Raw genomic sequence first — 20,141 nt, forward strand, 5'->3', positions numbered from 1 at the left:
GCACAGTCCAAGATTTATCGAAATGTTACTCGGCACCGACACATTGTATGAAAGTTCTTTTACTTCATACGTTTTGCACACTTGTGACGATCAAAACACATTGGTGTAAGCAGATGTTATGTTAGCTCCATCATCTTATGGTTGGAGGACTTTGACCGAACTCTTCCCACCTACACACTATGTCTCACTCCTGTTCCATGGAGCTCTGTTAGAAAAACATGCATTACAGTTTTCCCCACTCTGCTGCACATCATTCAGCTTGTCACATTTAGTCCCTGTATATTCTTCTCTTTGGTGAAGACTGAGTTCTCTCTCTACTCCATGTCGGGTCACTATCCCAAAAGGTGATTGGGAGATGAGACACTAAAATTCTGTCTTGAGTTTGCAGGTGCTTTAGTCATATCACCCACAAGCCTGGATCAGATAAATTCTGTCTTATTATAAAATGGGAGCTTGTTGAATTAAATATTAGAATGAAAGCACATGTTGTTCCCAGTGTGCCACTGATGTTTTTTTATGTTCCTTACCTAAGAGATATGTTTTTCTTCATGCACACTCAGCATCTCTTTAACATTAACTTGCATTATTTATATTCAAGAGACACTATCAATACCAAATCCAAAGTAATTTTTGTCTGACATACCTGTAGCTGGATAATCTCCTTGGGATTCACATTCAAACCCTAGTGTACTTGGAACACTGTGTGATGATCTCTATCACGAGAGTATTATTAGAGAGGCATTTATGGACTTCAAAGCTTCTGTGATGACTGACAGACAGTCTTAAATACAGAAAACAAATAATTTTTCACATTTCCCTGCTCCCTCTTTACTACAATGAATACATCTGTGCATGATTCTGCCCTTTAACTATCCACAAATACCCTACCTACAAACATTTCATCAGGAGTAGGAGTAGTAACCCAACACTTTCTTAGAACAATGGTTGTTACAGCTCCATGGAAGTATTTTTCTTCTACTTTCAAAGTTCCATTACTGCCCCATGAAAAGCTTGGAAATAAAAGCCCATCAGTCAGAGCTCTGCACATCTCAGCTAGATTAATAGAACTGGGATGCAGCCTTCGCTACAAAGCTTACTTACAACAAAAGCTTTGTCTCAACACCCATATATTCCATCAGTATGGGTCAGCATACTGGAGATAGCAATTTTCTCCCAAATCATTTGTGACTGATGACAGTTTAGGAGACTATAATAGTAAAATAAGTGTGTTGTGTATCACAAACACACATTATTTTTAATTAATCGTGCTACAAAAATAACTTCAAGTTTGAAGCAAATGTAAGTCATGAATAATTACTATACATGAGCTGATATGCAACAAATGCTCTTTTGCAAGTGGTTGTCTCTGTTTCAACCCTGTCAAATATCATCAACTGAATTTTAACACTGAAATAAGTGTTTTGTTACAAGTGCAAAATGACATATACAACTTACATGATGCAGCACTTACTATCAGAAGTAAAACACACACACACACACACACACACACACACACATACACACACACACACACACACACACACACACACACACACACACACACAGCACTTACTATCAGAAGTAAAAAACACACACACACACACACACACACACACACACACACACACACACACACAGAGAGAGAGAGAGAGAGAGAGAGAGAGAGAGAGAGAGAGAGAGAGAGAGAGAGAGAGAGGGAGAGAGGGGGGGGGAAGAGGGAGAGGAAGAGAGAGGGGGGGGAGGGAGGGAGGGAGAGAGAGAGAGAGAGAGAGAGAGAGAGAGAGAGAGAGAGAGAAATAGTAATTACCTCTTTGCTGATTCCCTAATAAATTTCATCACTTCCACATTGGACTTTTCACCTTCTGCATAAATAGCTTCAACTCTTGCAGCAAAATGAGCTTCCTTCATACAAGCATACAGCATATGGAGAAGTGCAGTTGCTGCTTTGCTTCCATCAAGGTAAAGACACACTTCTTCTGGCCTATATTGAAATACAATGAATTTGTTCTGAATACTTAAAATTACTATATTCTGAAGCAAGCATTTGTCATATACCCAACAAGAATCTGTTTCCACATATTGTAAATACTCCAGAAAGCATTATTAGGAGTGATGTAATACAGACAGAAGCATTAGTAGAGAATAAGAGAAGAAAAGGATTTACTCTACAAAGGAAAACATTCAGCCACAATGGTTGCCACTCGATAGATCAAAATATAAAGAGATATTTCATTCCACTGAAAGGTAATCACAGTGTGGAAGGATGTTTTCAGTCACGTAATTCATTGTGGCTATGCACCCAGATGTAACTAAAATATTTATTCTTACTCTGTGCTAATATGTTTACTTACACCTGGAGCTGTGGATGAATTTACCACCTCACAGAAAACTCTAATGATTCCTTTAGCTCTTTGCTTTTAAAAACATAATTACATTAATTATACACTTTGTAAATGTTGGGTGCCAGACAACTAATTCCTATAACAGAGGATCAAATTTACAGTAATGCTATAAAGCTGTCGTCAACCCACAGGTTGGTTTTAACACCACAGTCCTTTATTAGGCATGATCCTATTTCCTTTCTTTCATCTGATTTTGAACTTACTTACCCAGCTAGTCATATGAAAATGTATACTTTACTGTGCAGTCTAAATGACTGGGTAATTAGGGATTTTTCACAATAATGAAAGAAATTATAAGTGATACGAGGGTCACTCCAAAAGAAGTGCACGCCATATTTTTTTTTTTTTTTTTTAAATCCATCTTTCATTCTACATGTTTAAAAGTTTTACAGTGTGTAGATACATCCTGTAGGAACAATATTTTCATTTCTCTACATAATTTCCATCCCTCTCAACTGCCTTACATCATCTTGGAACCAGCGCCTGTATACCCGCACGGTAAAATTCTGGACCAACCTATTGGAGCCACTGTTTGGCACCGTGCACAAGGGAGTCATCATCTTCAAACCTTATTCACCGAGTGAGGTGGTGCAGTGGATAGACACTGGACTCGCATTCGGGAGGACGACGGTTCAATCCCACGTCCGGCCATCCTGATTTAGGTTTTCCGTGATTTCCCTAAATCGCTCCAGGCAAATGCCAGGATGGTTCCTTAGAAAGGGCACGGCCGACTTCCTTCCCTAATCCGATGAGACCGATGACCTCACTGTCTGGTTTCCTTCCCCAAAGAATCCAACCCCAACCCTCAAACCTTGTTCCACGAAGAGAGTCTTCCAGTTTCCCAAAGAGATGACAGTCAGGTGGAGCCAGGTCAAGACTGTAAGGTGGGCGTTTCAGTGTTGTCCACCCGAGTTTTGTGATCGCTTCCATGGTTTTTTGACAGACATGTGCCTGTGCATTGCCATGCAACAGCAAAACATCCTGCTTTTGCCGATGCGGTCGAACATGACTCAGTCGAGCTTGAAGTTTCTTCAGTGTTGTCACATACACATCAGAATTTATGGTGGTTTTCAATTTTTTTTTCTTGGGTGAATTTGCATGAAGCCACTCCACTGATTGCCTCTTTGTCTTTGGTGAGAATGATGGAGCCACGTTTCATCACCTGTCACAATTCTTCCAAGAAATTCATCTCCACCATTCTCATACTGTTCCAAAAGTTCGCTGCATACAATTTATCTTGTTCCTTTGTAAGCCACTGTCAACATCCTGGGAATCCACCTGGCACAAACCTTTTTTAACGCCAACACTTTCAGTATTCTGCAAACACTTCCTTCCCCTATCCCAACGTAGTGTGACAATTCGTTCACTGTGATGCGTCTGTCAGCAGTCACCAATTCGTTAACTCTCTGCACATTGTCTGGAGTGCGTGCAGTACGAGGCCTGCCACTGTGAGGACAATCCTCAATATTGCCGTGCCCGCTTTCATCACGTAACCTGCTTGCCCACCAACTAACTGTACTGCGATCAACAGCAGCATCTCCATACACCTTTTTCAATCTCTTGTGGATGTTTCCTACTGTCTCGTTTTCACAGCATAGGAATTCTATGACAGCACATTGCTTCTGATGAACGTCAAGTGTAGCAGCCATCTTGAAGATATGCTGTGACAGTGCCACTCACGGCAACAGGTTGAACTAAGTTTGAAAACAAGCGGGAAGGATGTATCTACACACTGTAAAACTTTCATGGAAACTGTATTTTTACAAAAATAGTGTGCATTTCTTTTGGAGTGACCCTCGTAGATAAAAATCCTAGGATGACCATGGATCAAACCCCAAATCTTTGGATCCACAGTGTGGCACTTAGCCACTGACAAACACGAAACTATGTTTTATGACACATTCGGAGGGAGAGAGGGAGGGAGACCTTTCTAGATGTCAATTCCCACATTTCAGATGGCTCCATAAATACATCTGTCCATATCAAGTGCACCACCCACTTTGGCAGCTGTCACTCGTTTCATATCAAAAAGTCTCTTCCTTACAGTCTCATCAACCATGGACATTGCATGTGCAGTGGAAAACAGGAGATATTGAAATACACCAATAATTTGATCACAGCCTTTGCTGAAAATTTTCTATCCAGCTCATCCTTAAATCCATCTCCTACTCTGACACCAGTAAACTTGTTAACCAGCTACTGTTCACCAAATATCAGCCTGACCTTGAAAGGCTCAATCCCATTCTTCATCAGTGCTTTGATTACTTCTCATCACACCATGAAATGCGAAATATCCTAAGCACATCACATAAGGAAGTATTCTAGTGTCCACCGAACCTATAGAATTTCTTCTCCATCCCTATTCCATTCCTGGTGAAAGGGATGACAGTTGGCAAAATGCAGGTATTGCTGGTTGTTGGTGAGTTTAATGTGGATAGAGGTGCAGATGGAACCATCAGAGAGGAGATGGCACACTGGGTTGAAGAGGACCACATGCCATCTTCCTTGATGTTGATCTCCTACTCTCTGATGGCTCCATCTGCACCTCTGCTCACATTAAACCCATCAACCACAAGCAGTACCTGCCTTTCACATCAAAATATCTCTCCCATAATGCCTGGCCACCTGGGGACAGCGTATCTTCACTGACAAAAACTCCCTTGCTCAGTATGCTGAAGGTCTCCCCATGGCCTTCATAGACAGGCACTATTCCCCAGACCTAGTCCACAAACAGATCTCCCATGCCATCTACCTTAACACCCCCAATCCTCCACCACTTCCAAGAACCAGCCACAAAGGAGTGCCCCCTCCACCAGTACCACCCTGGACTGCAACAACTGAACCACACCCTTCGCCAGGACTTTGATCACCTATCATCGTGCCCTGAAATGAGGAACATCCTACCCAAGATACTCCCACCCCTCACAAGATCCTAGCCCATCCCTTCGTCACTTCCAATCACAACCCCTTGCTGCAAGGATCATATCCCTGTGGAAGACCCAGGTACAAAACATGCCCAATCCCCCCCCCCCCCCCACCCCCTCTTTCCTATTCCAGTCCTGCCACAGGTTTATCCAACCCCATCAGTGGCTGGGCCACCCATGAAAGCAGCCATGTCAATCACCAGTTCTGCTGCAATCACTGCACTGCTTTTTATATTGGTGTAACTACCAACCAGCTGTCTGTCAGGATGAATGGCCACCACCCTGTGGCACAACATGCAGCTGAACATCAGACATTTGATTTCAATGGCTGCTTCACTACCCGAGCCATCTGGGTCCTTCCCTCCACCACCAGCTTTTCTGAACTGCACAGATGGGAGTTATCCTTACAACACATTCTCTGCTCCCATAATTATCCCAGCCTCAACCTACAGTAAGATACTGTCTCCACACCCTCTACCCAACAGTTTCCACCACCTGTGTCCTCTCATCTCCGCCCCATTCTCATCTCCCACCTTGTTTATTTGCAGTCCTCTGCCAATGCATATATCTGTCCTTCTCTGATCCTTTTCCTTTTTTGCTGCTTTTTTCTCCACTTCCCTGATCCACAACCTACTGACCCTGTGCCTGTTGACAGCATAGACCATGCATACTCCGCCATACAGCATTTGTCTCTCTACCCACCCATACACAACTATCCCTTCCTCTTCCCCATCCCATTTAGATTACTGCTTGTATCCCATGTGATAGCTGTATTCTGGCCCAAGATGCTTGAGTTGGTGGTCATGTTTGTGTGAGGTGTGCTTGCTTTGTGTGTGTGTGTGTGTGTGTGTGTGTGTGTGTATCTTTTATACATGAAGGTTGTGGTCAAAAGCATTGTGTACGTGTCTTTTAACTGTGCCTGTCTGCAACTTGACATGTCTTCTTTACGGCAAGTAGCACTCTGTCTTTTCCTACATTGTTAATGTTATATATCAGCTGTGTTGCAATTCCTTTGAGGCATTCCATGTGGGCACAACAAGTAAGTAACTGTCTATTCGCTTAACAGGCCACTGCCTAACTGTGACAAATTGTAAATTTCAACATCCAGTTGCTGATCATGTTGGGCACCATGAAAAGTGACTTCAACAACTGCTTCACTATGCAGGCCATTGTATACTCCCTTCCTACACAAGTTTCTCTGATGTACAGATGTGTGAATTGTCTCTCCAGCATATCATGCACTCTCACATTCTCTTTGGCCTTAATCTCCACTAACTAGTTTCCTACTGATTCATTTTACACTTTCTATCCTATCTTCTGTCCACACTACTCCTTTCTCATCCACATCATATATTACCTTCTCCTACTATTCATTACCATTGCCTTCTCCTACCATCATCCCCCCCCCCTCCCACCACACATGTGGAGGTTCTCTCTCTCTCTCTCTCTCTCTCTCTCTCTCTCACCCCCCCCCCCCCCCCCCCCCCCAAAAATTCCTCAGTCAGCCCCTCTCTCAAGCACTTACCCACCCCTCTCCCCTTCTCTCTTTCCTTCCTGTCTCCCTCCTCATCTCCCCCTTCCTCTCCTATTCCCCCATCTCCTCTCTCTATATCTCTTATATGCTCTACTTTCTGAAGTCCTTTTGTCTTCTTGTGCAGCCACTGAATCTTTTGTCAAAACACCTGCCTTGCACTATCCTGCTACCCCCACCTTGTCTCATGCATTGTTCCTCACTCCTTCCCAAATCATTAGCCCAGGCAACTGATCTTAACAATGAACAGTCAGTAATCAGCCTCGCTGTGGGTGCGGGAGTATGCTTTTGGATGTCTGTGTGTTTTTGTGTGCGTGAAAAGTATTTACTTTTGTAGAAAAAGAGCAAGAGATCGAAAGCTAGTGTGAATAAAGTTTTCTGTTGTATGTGTGTATGTGCCACACATCACTCCACTATAAGCGGGTCTTCCCCCTATTTTACACATTTCTCCATCCACGAATTTCCATTATTCTTATATTAAAAAATGTGGATGCAGTAATAATGAACTGCAACTGAGTAGTGGGAAAGGAGGAGAAATTTAGAAAATAGTGACTCTTTTAAAAATTATGTAAGATGCCAATTATCAGCATTTTTAAAGTGTAAAGCAGATTATATAGCAAGTGCATTTGAAAAATAACACATCATCTGTTTTAATGATAACAGCTATTAAAGCACTCTACAGAACCAGGTCATCACTCCCCCCCCCCCTCCCCCCCCACACACACCACATGGGGGAGAAGGCAGAAGGGGAGGGGGGGCAGGGGAGAGGGGAGGGGAGGGGAGGGGAGGAGGAGGGTGAACGGGAGGGGTAGGGGGTAGGGGAGGGGCAGGGGAGGGGGAATGGGAGGGGGAGGGGACAGGGAGGGGAGGGTGAGAGGGAGGGGGAAGGGGAGGGGGATAGGAAGGGGGAGAGGGAGAGGGAGAAGGAGGGGGGGGGGAGAGAGAGAGAGAGAGAGAGAGAGAGAGAGAGAGAGAGAGAGAGAGAGAGAGAGAGAGAGAGAGAGTGGGGGGAGAGAGAGGGTGGGGGGGAGGGGGTGGTCTCAGTTTGCTGTTTGTATTCCACTTAGAAATTTTTGTATTATGAATGAACTCATATGGTCAACCCACCTAATCTTCAACATTCGTCTGTAATACCACATTTTGAAAGACCTTCAGAAAAGATTTTCTAACACTTAAATCTATATTTGATATATTTCTCTTCTTCAGAAATGCTTTATTTTTATTTATTTATCAATTAATTAATTTATTTTTTTGTGATTGCCAGTCTACGTTTTAAATTCTTTCTAGTTCAGTCATCATCAATTATTTTGCTGCCCAAGTAACAAAACTATCCACTACTTTAAGGGTCTACATTTCCTAATCTGTTTCCCTTAGCATGACTTGATTTCATTTGACTGCATACCATTATCTCTGTTTTGCTTTTGTTGATGTTCATCTTATATCCTCCTTTCAAGACAGTCCATTCCATTCAACTGCTCCTCCAAGTCCTTTGCTGTCTCTGACAGAATTACAATGTCATTGGCACACCTAGAAGTTTTCATTTCTTGCATCTGAATTTAATTTCTATTCCAAATTTTTCTTTTACTTCCTTTACTGCCTGTTTAATGTACAGATTGAACAACATTGGGGATAGGCTGTAACCCTGTCTCACTCCCTTCTCAACCACTGTCTCCCTCTCATATCCCTCAACTCTTGTAACTGCCATCTGGTTTCTGTACAAGTTGTAAATAGCCTTTCACTCCCTGTATTTTACCCCCAATACCTCCAGAATTTCAAAGAGAGTATTCCAGTCAACACTGTCAAAAGCTTTCTCTAAGTCTACAAATGCTATAAATGTAGTTTCCCTTTTCTTAACTTATCTTCTAAGATAGGCTGCAGCGTCAGTATTGTGTCAGTGTTCCTACATTTCTCCAACTGATCTTCCCCACAGTCTGCTTCTACCAGCTCTTCCATTCTTCTTTAAAGAATCTGTGTTAGTATTTTGCAACCATGACTTATTAAACTAATAGTTCATTAATTTTCACATCTGTCAGCAACTGCTTTCTTTGGAATGAGTACTACATTCTTCTTGAAGTATGAGATTATTTCGCCTGGCTCATACATCGTGCACACCAGATGAAAGATTTCTGCCACGGGTGGCTCTCCCAAGGCTATCAGTAATTCTGGCGGTGTATCACATACTCCCGGCACCTTGTTTCGACTTAGATCTTTCTGAGCTCTGTCAAATCATTCTTGCAATATTATATCTTCCCTCTCATCTTCATCTATGTCCACTTCCATTTCTATAATATTGCCTTCAAGTTCATCTGCCTCGTATAGACCCTCTACGTACTCCTTTCACCTTTCAGCTTTCCCTTCTTTGCTTAGACTGGTTTTCCAACTGAGCTTTTCCCCAAAGGCCTCTTTAATTTCCTGTATGTGATATCTATCTTTTGTCTAATGAAATATGCTTCTAAGTCTTTACATTTGTCGTCGAGCCATTCCTGCTTACCCATTTTCCACGTCTTGCCAATCTCAATTTTTAGATGTTTATATTCCCTTTTGCTTGTTTCATTTGCTGCATTTTGAAATTTTCTCCTTTCATCAATTAAATTTAGTATCCCTGTGTTTTACCTACTTGAACCTATGCTGCCTTCACCATTTCATCTCTAGTTGCTACCCATTAGTCTTTTACTGTATTCCTTTCCCCTGTTCTAGTCAACTGTTGCCTAAAGCTCTCTCTGAAACTCTCAACAATCTGTGGTTCTTTCAACTTATCGAGGTCCCATCTAACTTTTCGAAATTTCTTCAGTTTTAAAATTACTGCCCACAATCAATAAATTGTGGTCAGAGTCCATGTCTGGCACTGGAAATGTTCTACAATTTAAAATTTGGTTCCTAAACTTCGGTTTAACCATTACATAACCAATCTGAAGCCTTTCCATGTCACCAAATCTCTTCCAAGTATACAACGTTGTTTTAAGATTATTAAACCAAGTGTTAGCAATAATTAAATTATGCTCTGTGCAGAACTGTACCAGGCGGCTTCCTTTTTCATTTCTTTCCCCCAGTCCATATTCACCTATTAGTTTTCCTTTTCTTCCTTTTTGTACTATTGAATTCCAGTCATAATTAAATTTTCATCTCATTTAATTATCTGAACAACTTCTTTTATCTCATCACACATCTCTTCAATCTATTCATCATCTGCAGAGCTAGTTGACATACACACCGGTACAATTGTGGTAGGCATGTTCCTCATGTCTACTGGTATCTTGGCTACAATAATGCGTTAACTATGCTGTTCATAGTAGCTTACCCGTATTTCTATTTTCTTACTCATTATGAGTTCTTGTTATCTTTCCCTTTATTGTTTATGAGAAATTTTCCTTTCACATCTACAGGTAATAGTTTCAGTATGAACACTGTGGTCAGAACTAGGTATTAATAAATTACAGGGGGACCATAACTATGACAGAAAATGAAAAACAGCAAATTTAGTACCAGTTGCCAAGCGTTCCACCAATCATGTTTCGCTTTAACAAATAACAAAATTACTAAAGTTCCAAGGGTACCAAAATTTCATAAAAATAAAATTTATTAAATACAAATCAAAATATTAAATAAGAGTCAAGCTGATAAAGTAATGTCTAGATTCACAGATATTGTGTATACATAATGTTTAGTTTTTAACTATGTACTTACGTATCTGCTCTACGTATTCCAATATGTGCTCTAGCATGGAAAGTAACTTTTGCCATTTAGTGAACAGTACGCATATTGACTGAATACATCTGACCTACCAGATTACCATGGTCTGGAACGTCAATTTACTGTGCAGTATGTCTAACACAACTGTACAAGAAATGTGAATCAAGGAGTGAAATTACTGTACATTAGCAAAACTGAGGGTATAATACACTGAGCCGGCTGTTGTGGCCGAGCGGTTCTAGGCGCTTCAGTCTGGTACCGCGCGACCGCTATGGTCGCAGGTTCGAATCCTGCCTCGGGCGTGGATGTGTGTGCTGTCCTTAGGTTAGTTAGGTTTAAGTAGTTCTAAGTTCTAGGGGACTGATGACCTCAGATGTTAAGTCCCATAGTGCTCAGAGCCATTTGAACCATTTTTTGTATAATACACTGAAGCACCAAAGAAACTGGTATAGGAATGTCTATTCAAACACAGAGATATGCAAACAGGCAGAATACGTCACTGCAGTCAGCAATACCTATATAAGACAACAAGTGCCTGGTGCAGTTGTTAGATTGATTACTGCTACTATAATGGCAGGTTATCAAGATTAAAGTGAATGCGAACGTGCTGTTATAGTCAGTGCACAATCAATGGGACACAGCAACTCTGAGGTAGTGATGAAGTGGGGATTTTCCTGTACGACCATTTCATGAGTGAACTGTGAATATCACGAATCTGGCAAAACATCAAATCTCAGACATCAGTGCAGCCGGAAGAAGATGCTGCAAGAACGGGACCGACAACTTCTGAGGAGAATCATTCATTGTGACAGAATTGCAACCCTTCCCCAAATTACTACAGATTTCAATGCTCGGCGATCAACAAGTGTCAGTTTGTGAACCATTCCACAAAACATCATCAATATGGGCTTTTGGAGCCAAAGGCCCACTTGTGTACCCTTGAGGACTGCATGACACAAAGCTTTACACCTCATCTGGGCCTGTCAACACCAACATTGGACTGTTGATGAGTGGAAACATGTTGCCTGGTTGGATGAGACTCATTTCGAATTGTATCGAGCACATGGATGTGTACGGGTATGGAGACAACCTCATGAATCCATGGACCCTGCATGTCAGCAGGGGAATGTTCAAGCTGGTAGAGACTCTGTAATAGTATGCAGTATGTGCAGTTGGAGTGATGTGGGACCCCTGATATGTCTAGATACAACTCTGATAGGTGACACATATGTAAGCATCCTGTCTGATCACCTGAATCAATTCATGTGAATTGTGCATTCTGGCAGATTTGGGCAATTCCAACAGGGCAATGCAACACCCCTCACATCCAGAATTGTTACAGAGTGGCTCCAGGAACACTCTTCTGAGTTTAAACACTTCTGCTCACCACCAAACTCCCCAGACATGAACGTTGTTGAGCATATCTGGGATGCCACGCAACGAGCTAAAGAGACCTCGACCCCCCCTCCCCCCCTCCTCATACTCTTATGGATTTATGGACAGCCCTGCAGGATCCGTTGCGTAAATTCTCTCCAGCACTACTTCAGCCATTAGTCGAGTCCATGCCACATCGTGCTGCACCACTTCTGCGTGCTCGTGGGTTGTTGTTGTGGTCTTCAGTCCAGAGACTGGTTTGATGCAGCTCTCCATGCTACTCTATCCTGTGCAAGCTTCTTCATCTCCCAGTACCTACTGCAACCTACATCCTTCTGAATCTGCTTAGTGTATTCATCTCTTGTTCTCCCTCTATGATTTTTACCCTCTGTGCTGCCCTCCAGTACTAAATTGGTGATCCCTTGGTGTCTCAGAAGAAGTCCTACCAACCAATCCCTTCTTCTAGTCAAGTTGTGCCACAAATTTCTCTTCTCCCCAATTCTATTCAATACCTCCTCATTAGTTATGTTATCTACCTATCTAATCTTAGCATTCTTCTGTAGCACCCCATTTCAAAAGCTTCTATTCTCTTCTTGTCTAAACTATTTATCGTCCACATTTCATTTCCATACATGGCTACACTCCATACAAATACTTTCAGAAACGACTTCGTGACACTTAAATTTATACTCGATGTTAGCAAAATTCTCTTCTTCAGAAACGCTTTCCTTGCCATTGCCAGTCTACATTTTATATCCTCTCTACCGCGACCATCATCAGTTATTTTGATCCCTAAATAGCAAAACTCATTTACTACTTTAAGTGTCTCATTTCCTAGACTAATTCCCTCAGCATCGCCTGATTTAATTCAGCTACATTCCATTATCCTCATTTTGCTTTTGTTGATGTTCATCTTATATCCTCCTTTTAAGACACTGTCCATTCAGTTCAATTGCTCTTCCAAGTCCTTTGCCGTCTCTTGACAGAATTACAATATCATTGGCGAACCTCAAAGTTTTTATTTCTTCTCTGTAGATTTTAATTCCTACTCTGAATTTTCCTTTTGTTTCCTTTACTGCTTGCTCAATATACTGATTGAATAACGTCTGGGATAGGCTACAACCCTGTCCCACTCCCTTCCCAACCACTGCTTCCCTTTCATGCCCCTCAAACTCTTATAACTGCCATCTGGTTTCTGTACAAACTGTAAATAGCATTTCGCTCCCTGTATTTTACCCCTGCCACCTTAAGAATTTGAGAGAGAGTATTCCAGTCAAATCGTCAAAAGCATTCTCTAAGTCTACAAATGCTAGAAACATAGGTTTGCCTTTCCTTAATCTATCTTCTAAGATAAGTCGTAGGGTTGGTATTGTCTCACATGTTCCAACATTTCTACGGAATCCAAACTGATCTCCCCGAGGTCAGCTTATACCAGTTTTTCCATTTGCCTGTAAAGAATCTGTGTTAGTATTTTGAAGCCATGACTTATTAAACTGATAGTTTGGTAATTTTCACATCTGTCAACACCTGAACACCTGCTTTCTTTGGGATTGAAATTATTATATTCTTCTTAAAGTCTGTGGGTATTTCACTTGTCTCATACATCTTGCTCACCAGATGGTAGAGTTTTGTCAGGCCATCAGTGGTTCTAATGGAATGTTGTCTACTCCTGGGGCCGTTTTTCAACTTAGGTCTTTCAGTGCTCTGTCATACTCTTCACGCAATATCGTTTCTCCCATTTCATCTTCATCTACATCCTCTTCCATTTCCATAATATTGTTCTCAAGTACATCGCCCTTGTATAGACCCTCTATATACTCCTTCCACCTTTCTGCTTTCCCTTCTTTGCTTAGAACTGGGTTTCCGTCTGAGGTCTTGATATTCATACAAGTGGTTCTCTTCTCTCCAAAGGACTCTTTAATTTACCTATAGGCAGTATCTCTCTTACATGCTTCTACATCCTTACATCTGTCCTCTAGCCATCCCTGCTTAAACATTTTGCACTTCCTGTCGATCTCATTTTTGAGATGTTTTTATTGCTTTCTGCCTGCTTCATTTACTGCATTTTTATATTTTCTCCTTTCATCAATTAAATTCTGTTACCCAAGGAGTTCTAACAGCCCTCATCTTTTTACCTGCTTGATCCTCTGCTGCCTTCACTATTTCATCTCTCAAAGCTACCCATTCTTCTTCTACTGTATTTCTTTCCCCCACTTGTGAGACCTACATGATCTTAGGCAGGTGTACCAGTTTCTTTGGCCTGAACTGGCAACAACAGGATGTGCAATATATCTTGAGAACAGGACATAGGATGATATCAGGCTGGGAGTTCATAGGATGAAGGGTACCTAACAGTGGTGTAATGTGCCATATGCCGCAGTGAAAACAGCTAAGTAGAAAATTTTGTAAAACAGAATGATCTCTGCCACCAATGAAACTTGTGTTCACCCAGAACATGTTTCAAATACACTCAAAAAAGGGAATGTTAAAATATACCTAAGAGAAGCATTACTGGGACATCACTAGAAAGCAAGTGAAATAGCTAAATGTCAGGCATAACACACCATTTTATTCTTATGTGAAAATGCAGGTCACTTCAAATGCACCAGAAAGGGAGGAAATAATAATAAACTACACAAGATATTTTCAAGGAAAATACTAATAAAAGGCTTCCAGAGCTTCACATTATTTTATGTCTGAGTCTCACTGTGAACTTGATGTACTTCCAATTAGTGAACAGTTAGGGCTGATACTAACTTGTACTTTTGACATAATGATGTTACATAACGGAACGCTTCTCGCACTGTTGCCATGTCTCCACGGGCCACTGCTTGTTCTATTTTTCTATATGTTTCATCCAGTGGGCACTTGTCATAGGGTACTATAATATCTGGAACAAAACGAAGTAGTATCAGTAACAGGTACAATATGGAAATCCATCAAATTTATATAAAACCTGATAAAATGCACTGAATAGATGACGAGATACAGCACCTTCTCCCAATAATGACTTCAGCATATTGTAAGCCTCCTCAGCATCCTTTTCTACGTCAGATTCCACAGTAACTAGTAAACTGTAATAGCTGAAAAGTAATAAAGTAATTATTAATGTTGTATGGATGTATAACAATCACATTTCTTAAACAGAAGATTTATCAAGGATATTCTATTCATAGCATTCATATTTTAACACAATCAATGTTGGATTCTCTGATACATAATGTTTACCTTTAGGGCATTTAAAAAGAAAACATTCACGCAACAAGCATTAAGAACCATTATCACATTATGACCCAGTTTAAATAGATTTTCATTCACTGAGTAATGTGGAAATGTAATAACATATTTGAAAGGGACAGATTATCCAAAAAAGAAACATTATATTTTAGTGTCCAGAGAACTTTGAAGCCATTAGAGATGATGTCCTAATTCAGATGAAACTGGACTTTGATGGGGAAAACAATTGGCTTCAATCTTGCTTAAGTTACTATCCTCACGTATGGCAGGGTAGTAAACAAAAAAGATTCTGTTCTTTACAACGGTAGAATTTATTATGTTATGCACTGTCTGGTAACATTAACATGAATACCAGTCAGAAGCCTGAATAACCACTTTTTGCAGTGTGGACTGCTACAAGAAGTGCATGAAATGAGTCAATAATTTCTGGAAGTTACTGACAGGGATGTGGAGCTATGCCAACTTCAGTGCAGTGGCCAGTTGCACTAATTTCTCAGTTGAGCAGTTGAGGATCCATGGTGTGAACAGCCTGATTGAAATGGGTTCCCACAGTTTCTCGGTTTGCTTTAAATCCGGTGAGTTTGGTGGCCATGGGAACACAGGAAACTTATCCTGGTACTCTTCAAGCCACACATGCACACTGCAAACTGTGCAACATGCTGCTTTGTCCTGGTGATAGATGCCATTGCGCTGAGAAAAGACAAACTGCATGTACGGGTGGACATGATACCCAAGGACAGATGCAGTTCGATGCTGATTTACTGTGCCTTCCAGATTGATGAGATCACACAGCGAATGCCAGAAAACTCTTCCAATGATTGTTGCAGAATGTTTGCTTGGTGCATAAAACATGATTCACATGGAAAGGCAATCAGTCATCATTCAGTGCATGTTCAGTTGCAGCTGACAAACAGCAGTCGACTTGAGTGCATGAATCAGTGAAGCAGGCATCTGCTGTGGAAACCCATACACAGCAATGTTCGCTGAACGACCATTAGGAGACACTTTTGGTAGCCCCTTGGTTCATCTGGACTATCAAAAGTCATGTCTATCTGCCTGTAAACATCTCCACAACTGTCCTTGACCCCTTTCTTCTATGGCCCATGCACACCACACCTGCCTCAGCGCCAGTTTTGGATCGCATCATTTTGCCATGCACAGTATATTTCAACTACGGTGACACACAAACAGTTTACAAACTTAGCCATTTCACAAATTCATTCACCCTTGGTCAAAAAGCCAATGATCAGGCTCTTTTGGGTGTCGGATAAATGACTCCATTTCCACATTACAACAACAACTGCACTGCTTTCCGTGTCCCCAGATGCTTTTTGCATGCCGTCATGCTAGTGCTGGCACCGGCCATTCGTGAATGACTATTGCACACTGACATCAAACATAGGTGATGGTTATGTTAATGTGATTGGATCATGAATCTCATTTATGTCATTGCAGATATCTGAGGCAGACCATGGTGCAATCTCTAACTTTGCATGAGCAGGCTCAGCTGGCATACAGATACAAAGTATGGTGATCCATGGTACAAGTAAGAGATGGTAGCAAAGTGCGAAATGATCTCGTGCCTTGGTTGGTCCAAAGACCATAAGAAATTTCCAGTCAGACCTACTGGACACAGCTTCTGTACCAAATATTAAGAGAAGCAGTCGACCCTCAGCATCCAGGATGGAGGAGGATGTGCAGATGGTTCAGAAAATACTCATTCAAAGTCCACAAAAATCGTAAAGAAAGATAGCTTGCAAAGACTGTGATCGTAAGTTGGAATACTGGGAGATGATTCTTGCTAGGCATGTAGATTTGTCAAATATTTTTGGCAATCTCCTATGGTCAGTTGAAGTTGTGTTTCATGTTGGGAGGTTTGGTCTCCAGCACAGTAGTCAATATCGGGCATCAGAGAATCCAAAGGTAGTTGTTGAACAAAGCCAACATCACACAAATGTCACAGTGTGGTGCGACATGACATCCAAAAAAGTTGTGAGTCTGTATCTCATTTGGAACACAGTGCATGCTGAGCGGTACCTTGATAAATACCTATTAAAACATTAATTTCCAGTTTGCAACCTAAACCTGTGCGATTGAGATATAGTGATCTTATACTAATCAAACATTTCAAGTATTTACTTCTTTTATTGGTGTTTTCTGTATATACCATGTAGCCAACACCTTATTACACAGGTGGTACATCTGTTAATTAGGAAAACAAAAGAATGCACAGAGCATATAATTGCTGAAAGCTGGTCATAACAACCCATCATTGTAGTTCCATATGGCACTATCAACTGCCAGATAGTCCATAAGGTAGCATAAAAGCTCTCCATGGTAATAGACTCTCAACTATGTTTATAATTTATAATCTCTTTAAAAGTCCATGACCATCCTCTAAATTGCAGCACGTTCTGATGGGAAGATAGTGGCGACACTTGGGAGTAGTAGTTGTTTAAGCTTGCTTAGTATCTAGCATAAAGTAACTTGCTGGTTTCAATAGCTCACACAAAAGGAATATGTTTTTTAAATCACCTTCTGAAGTTGAGTCATGTGAAACTGTTGAGGAGTTCCTGATGACTTATCCTGCAGAGGTGATTGAGGAAGTTACCATGATGGAAGTGTATCCTAATGATATGACATTAGATGCCAACTATCACATGTGCACTGTACACTGCACTGTTCTGCAACATACTGCAGAGTATAGCATTGGATCTCAGTTCCACTATGTTTCTTCCAACTTTTCTTTCCATGATTTATATCCCTAACTTTCAGTTTAGGGATGTGGTCAGATGCACTAAAATTGAGATGAAGTACTTAATTTGTGTCACACATTCTACAGGGTAATCCACTTATCCATTTTGTTGTCTGCCTTGGTCGACTGGTTAACACACAAGATTTCCCAAAGCACCTGTCTCATGAAAGTACCATATCCTTGTAAACCAACCATCTTTTGCATAATGTTCATAAGATGCTGGAGGTGTTGAGAGATGACAATGCACCTATTGTTTCAAATAGAAATAGGATCTTATTCCGTCCCATGTGCCTGATGAACTGAGAAGTTTTCATGATGGCCACTGCTCTACTGTAACCACTGGCATATCTTCTGGACAGGGAGCGGGTGAGTATTCTGTATGGAACTCAGAACTCCAGAAGTTGCTAAAAGCAAATAGTTTATAGTTACTTCAACACATTAGAAAATATTTTAATAGGATCTGGCCACTGCATTTGCATATATCCTGGAAAGGCACAGTCACTGAGTAGAGGAATATTTTGTCTGCATATGTACTAGTTCAACAGTTGCCAGCAAGAACTTTCAATACAGGCAGTACATATGGTGTAAAATACTGAGCTGAAGACTGTCCTTAGATGGAGGTCTTGCTATATACTGTATGGGACATTCATCTCATTGCATAACCAAATTTACACTCATCAAATGTGAAGCAGGTGATATATACCTGTGATAAAAGTAACTGGGATTCTAAGACAGCATAGCTTATGCATTAGTACATGATTTTGTACACCATCGTTCACAGTTGAGATATCACAAAAAACTGATGAACAATCTGCACCAAATGAATGTAACAAAACTGTCAATTCCTATCTGAAGCAATCTAAGTGCTAAAAAGTAACTAGTTGTCTTCCAGCCTCCATTCCATTTGCAGTTTAATACTCCATTTTCAGAGTTTTGTTGATGCAATAGCACAGAGAAAACGGCATGAAGGACATGGCATGGCCTTCATCTGTTCCCTACTTTACTATGAGTACAATGATTTGTGCAGTTATTTCGTAAGAGATTATTCTGTAAGCCACATTTAACTGAAAATATGTTGTAACAACTCCAATTCCAAAGAAACATGTGCTAACAGGAGTGAGTATTATTGCACTATCCATTTAATAAATCATAGTTGCAAAACACTAACACTAATTATTTACAGAAGGACAGAGAAACTGGTAGAAGTTAATCTCGGCGAAATCAGTTTGGATTTCAGAGAAATGTAGAAACACACAAGGCAGTACTGACTCTATAATGCACCACAGAAGGTAAAGAAAGGCAAACATACATTTATAGCATTTGTAGAATTAGAGAAAGCTTTTCACTATGTTGATTGGATGACATGTTTTGAAATTCTGAAGGTATCAGGAGTAAAATACAGGGAGTGAAAGGCTATTTACAACATATACAGAAACCATAGGGCAGTTATAAAGAGTCAAGGAGCATAAAAGGAAAGCAGCGATTGATAAGGGAATGAGACAGGGTTTTAGCCTATCCCAGATATTATTCAATCTGTCCATTGAGCAAACAGTAAAGGAAACCAAAGAAAAATTTGGAGATGAAATTAAAGTTCAGTAAGAAGAAAGTTTGTCGATGACATTGTAATTCTTTCCGAGACAGCAAAGAACACCTGAGCAGTTGAATGGAATGGACATCATCTTGAAAAGAAGATATAAGATGAACATCAACAAAATCAAATCCAGGATAACAGAATATAGTTATAATAGAGATATAGTTGAACTAAATAGGGTGATGGCGAGGGAATTAAATGTAGTAGATGAATTTTGCTATTTGGGCAGTAAAGTAACTTATCATGGCCAAAGCAGAGAAGATATAAAACGTATGAATAAAATGGCAATGGGAAGGAGAAGAAGAGAAATTTATTAACATCAAATGTAGATTCAGTTATTAGGAAAACTTTCCTGTAGATATCTGTTCAAATGGCTCTGAGCACTATGGGACTTAACATCTGAGGTCATCAGACCCATTACTTAGAACTACTTAAACCTAACTAACCTAAGGACATCACACGCATCCATGCCCGAGGCAGGATTCGAACCTGCGACCGTAGCAGCAACGCGGTTCCAGACTGAAGTGCCTAGAACCGCTCGGCCACGGTGGCCAGCTAGATATCTGTCTGGAGTGTAGGTGCTACAGAAGAATGTTGATGATTAGATCAGTAGATCATCTAATTAACAAGGTGGTAA

General features: G+C 40.9%; 1 protein-coding gene across 1 annotated transcript in view; it reads right to left on the reverse strand.

Moving 5' to 3' along the window:
- The window catches only part of LOC124804768 (FAD synthase-like), a 106,937-nt gene that overhangs the window by 30,193 nt on the left and 56,603 nt on the right, over positions 1–20,141 (reverse strand). Inside the window, exons 7-9 of the mRNA XM_047265090.1 lie at positions 14,916–15,004; positions 14,679–14,811; positions 1,808–1,981 (exon numbers count right to left, since the gene is read on the reverse strand). Coding sequence (XP_047121046.1) covers positions 1,808–1,981; positions 14,679–14,811; positions 14,916–15,004 — 396 coding nt within the window. The remainder of the gene's footprint in view (positions 1–1,807; positions 1,982–14,678; positions 14,812–14,915; positions 15,005–20,141) is intronic.

This window comes from Schistocerca piceifrons, chromosome 1 (assembly GCF_021461385.2).
Source record: "Schistocerca piceifrons isolate TAMUIC-IGC-003096 chromosome 1, iqSchPice1.1, whole genome shotgun sequence".
Taxonomy (NCBI): domain Eukaryota; kingdom Metazoa; phylum Arthropoda; class Insecta; order Orthoptera; family Acrididae; genus Schistocerca; species Schistocerca piceifrons.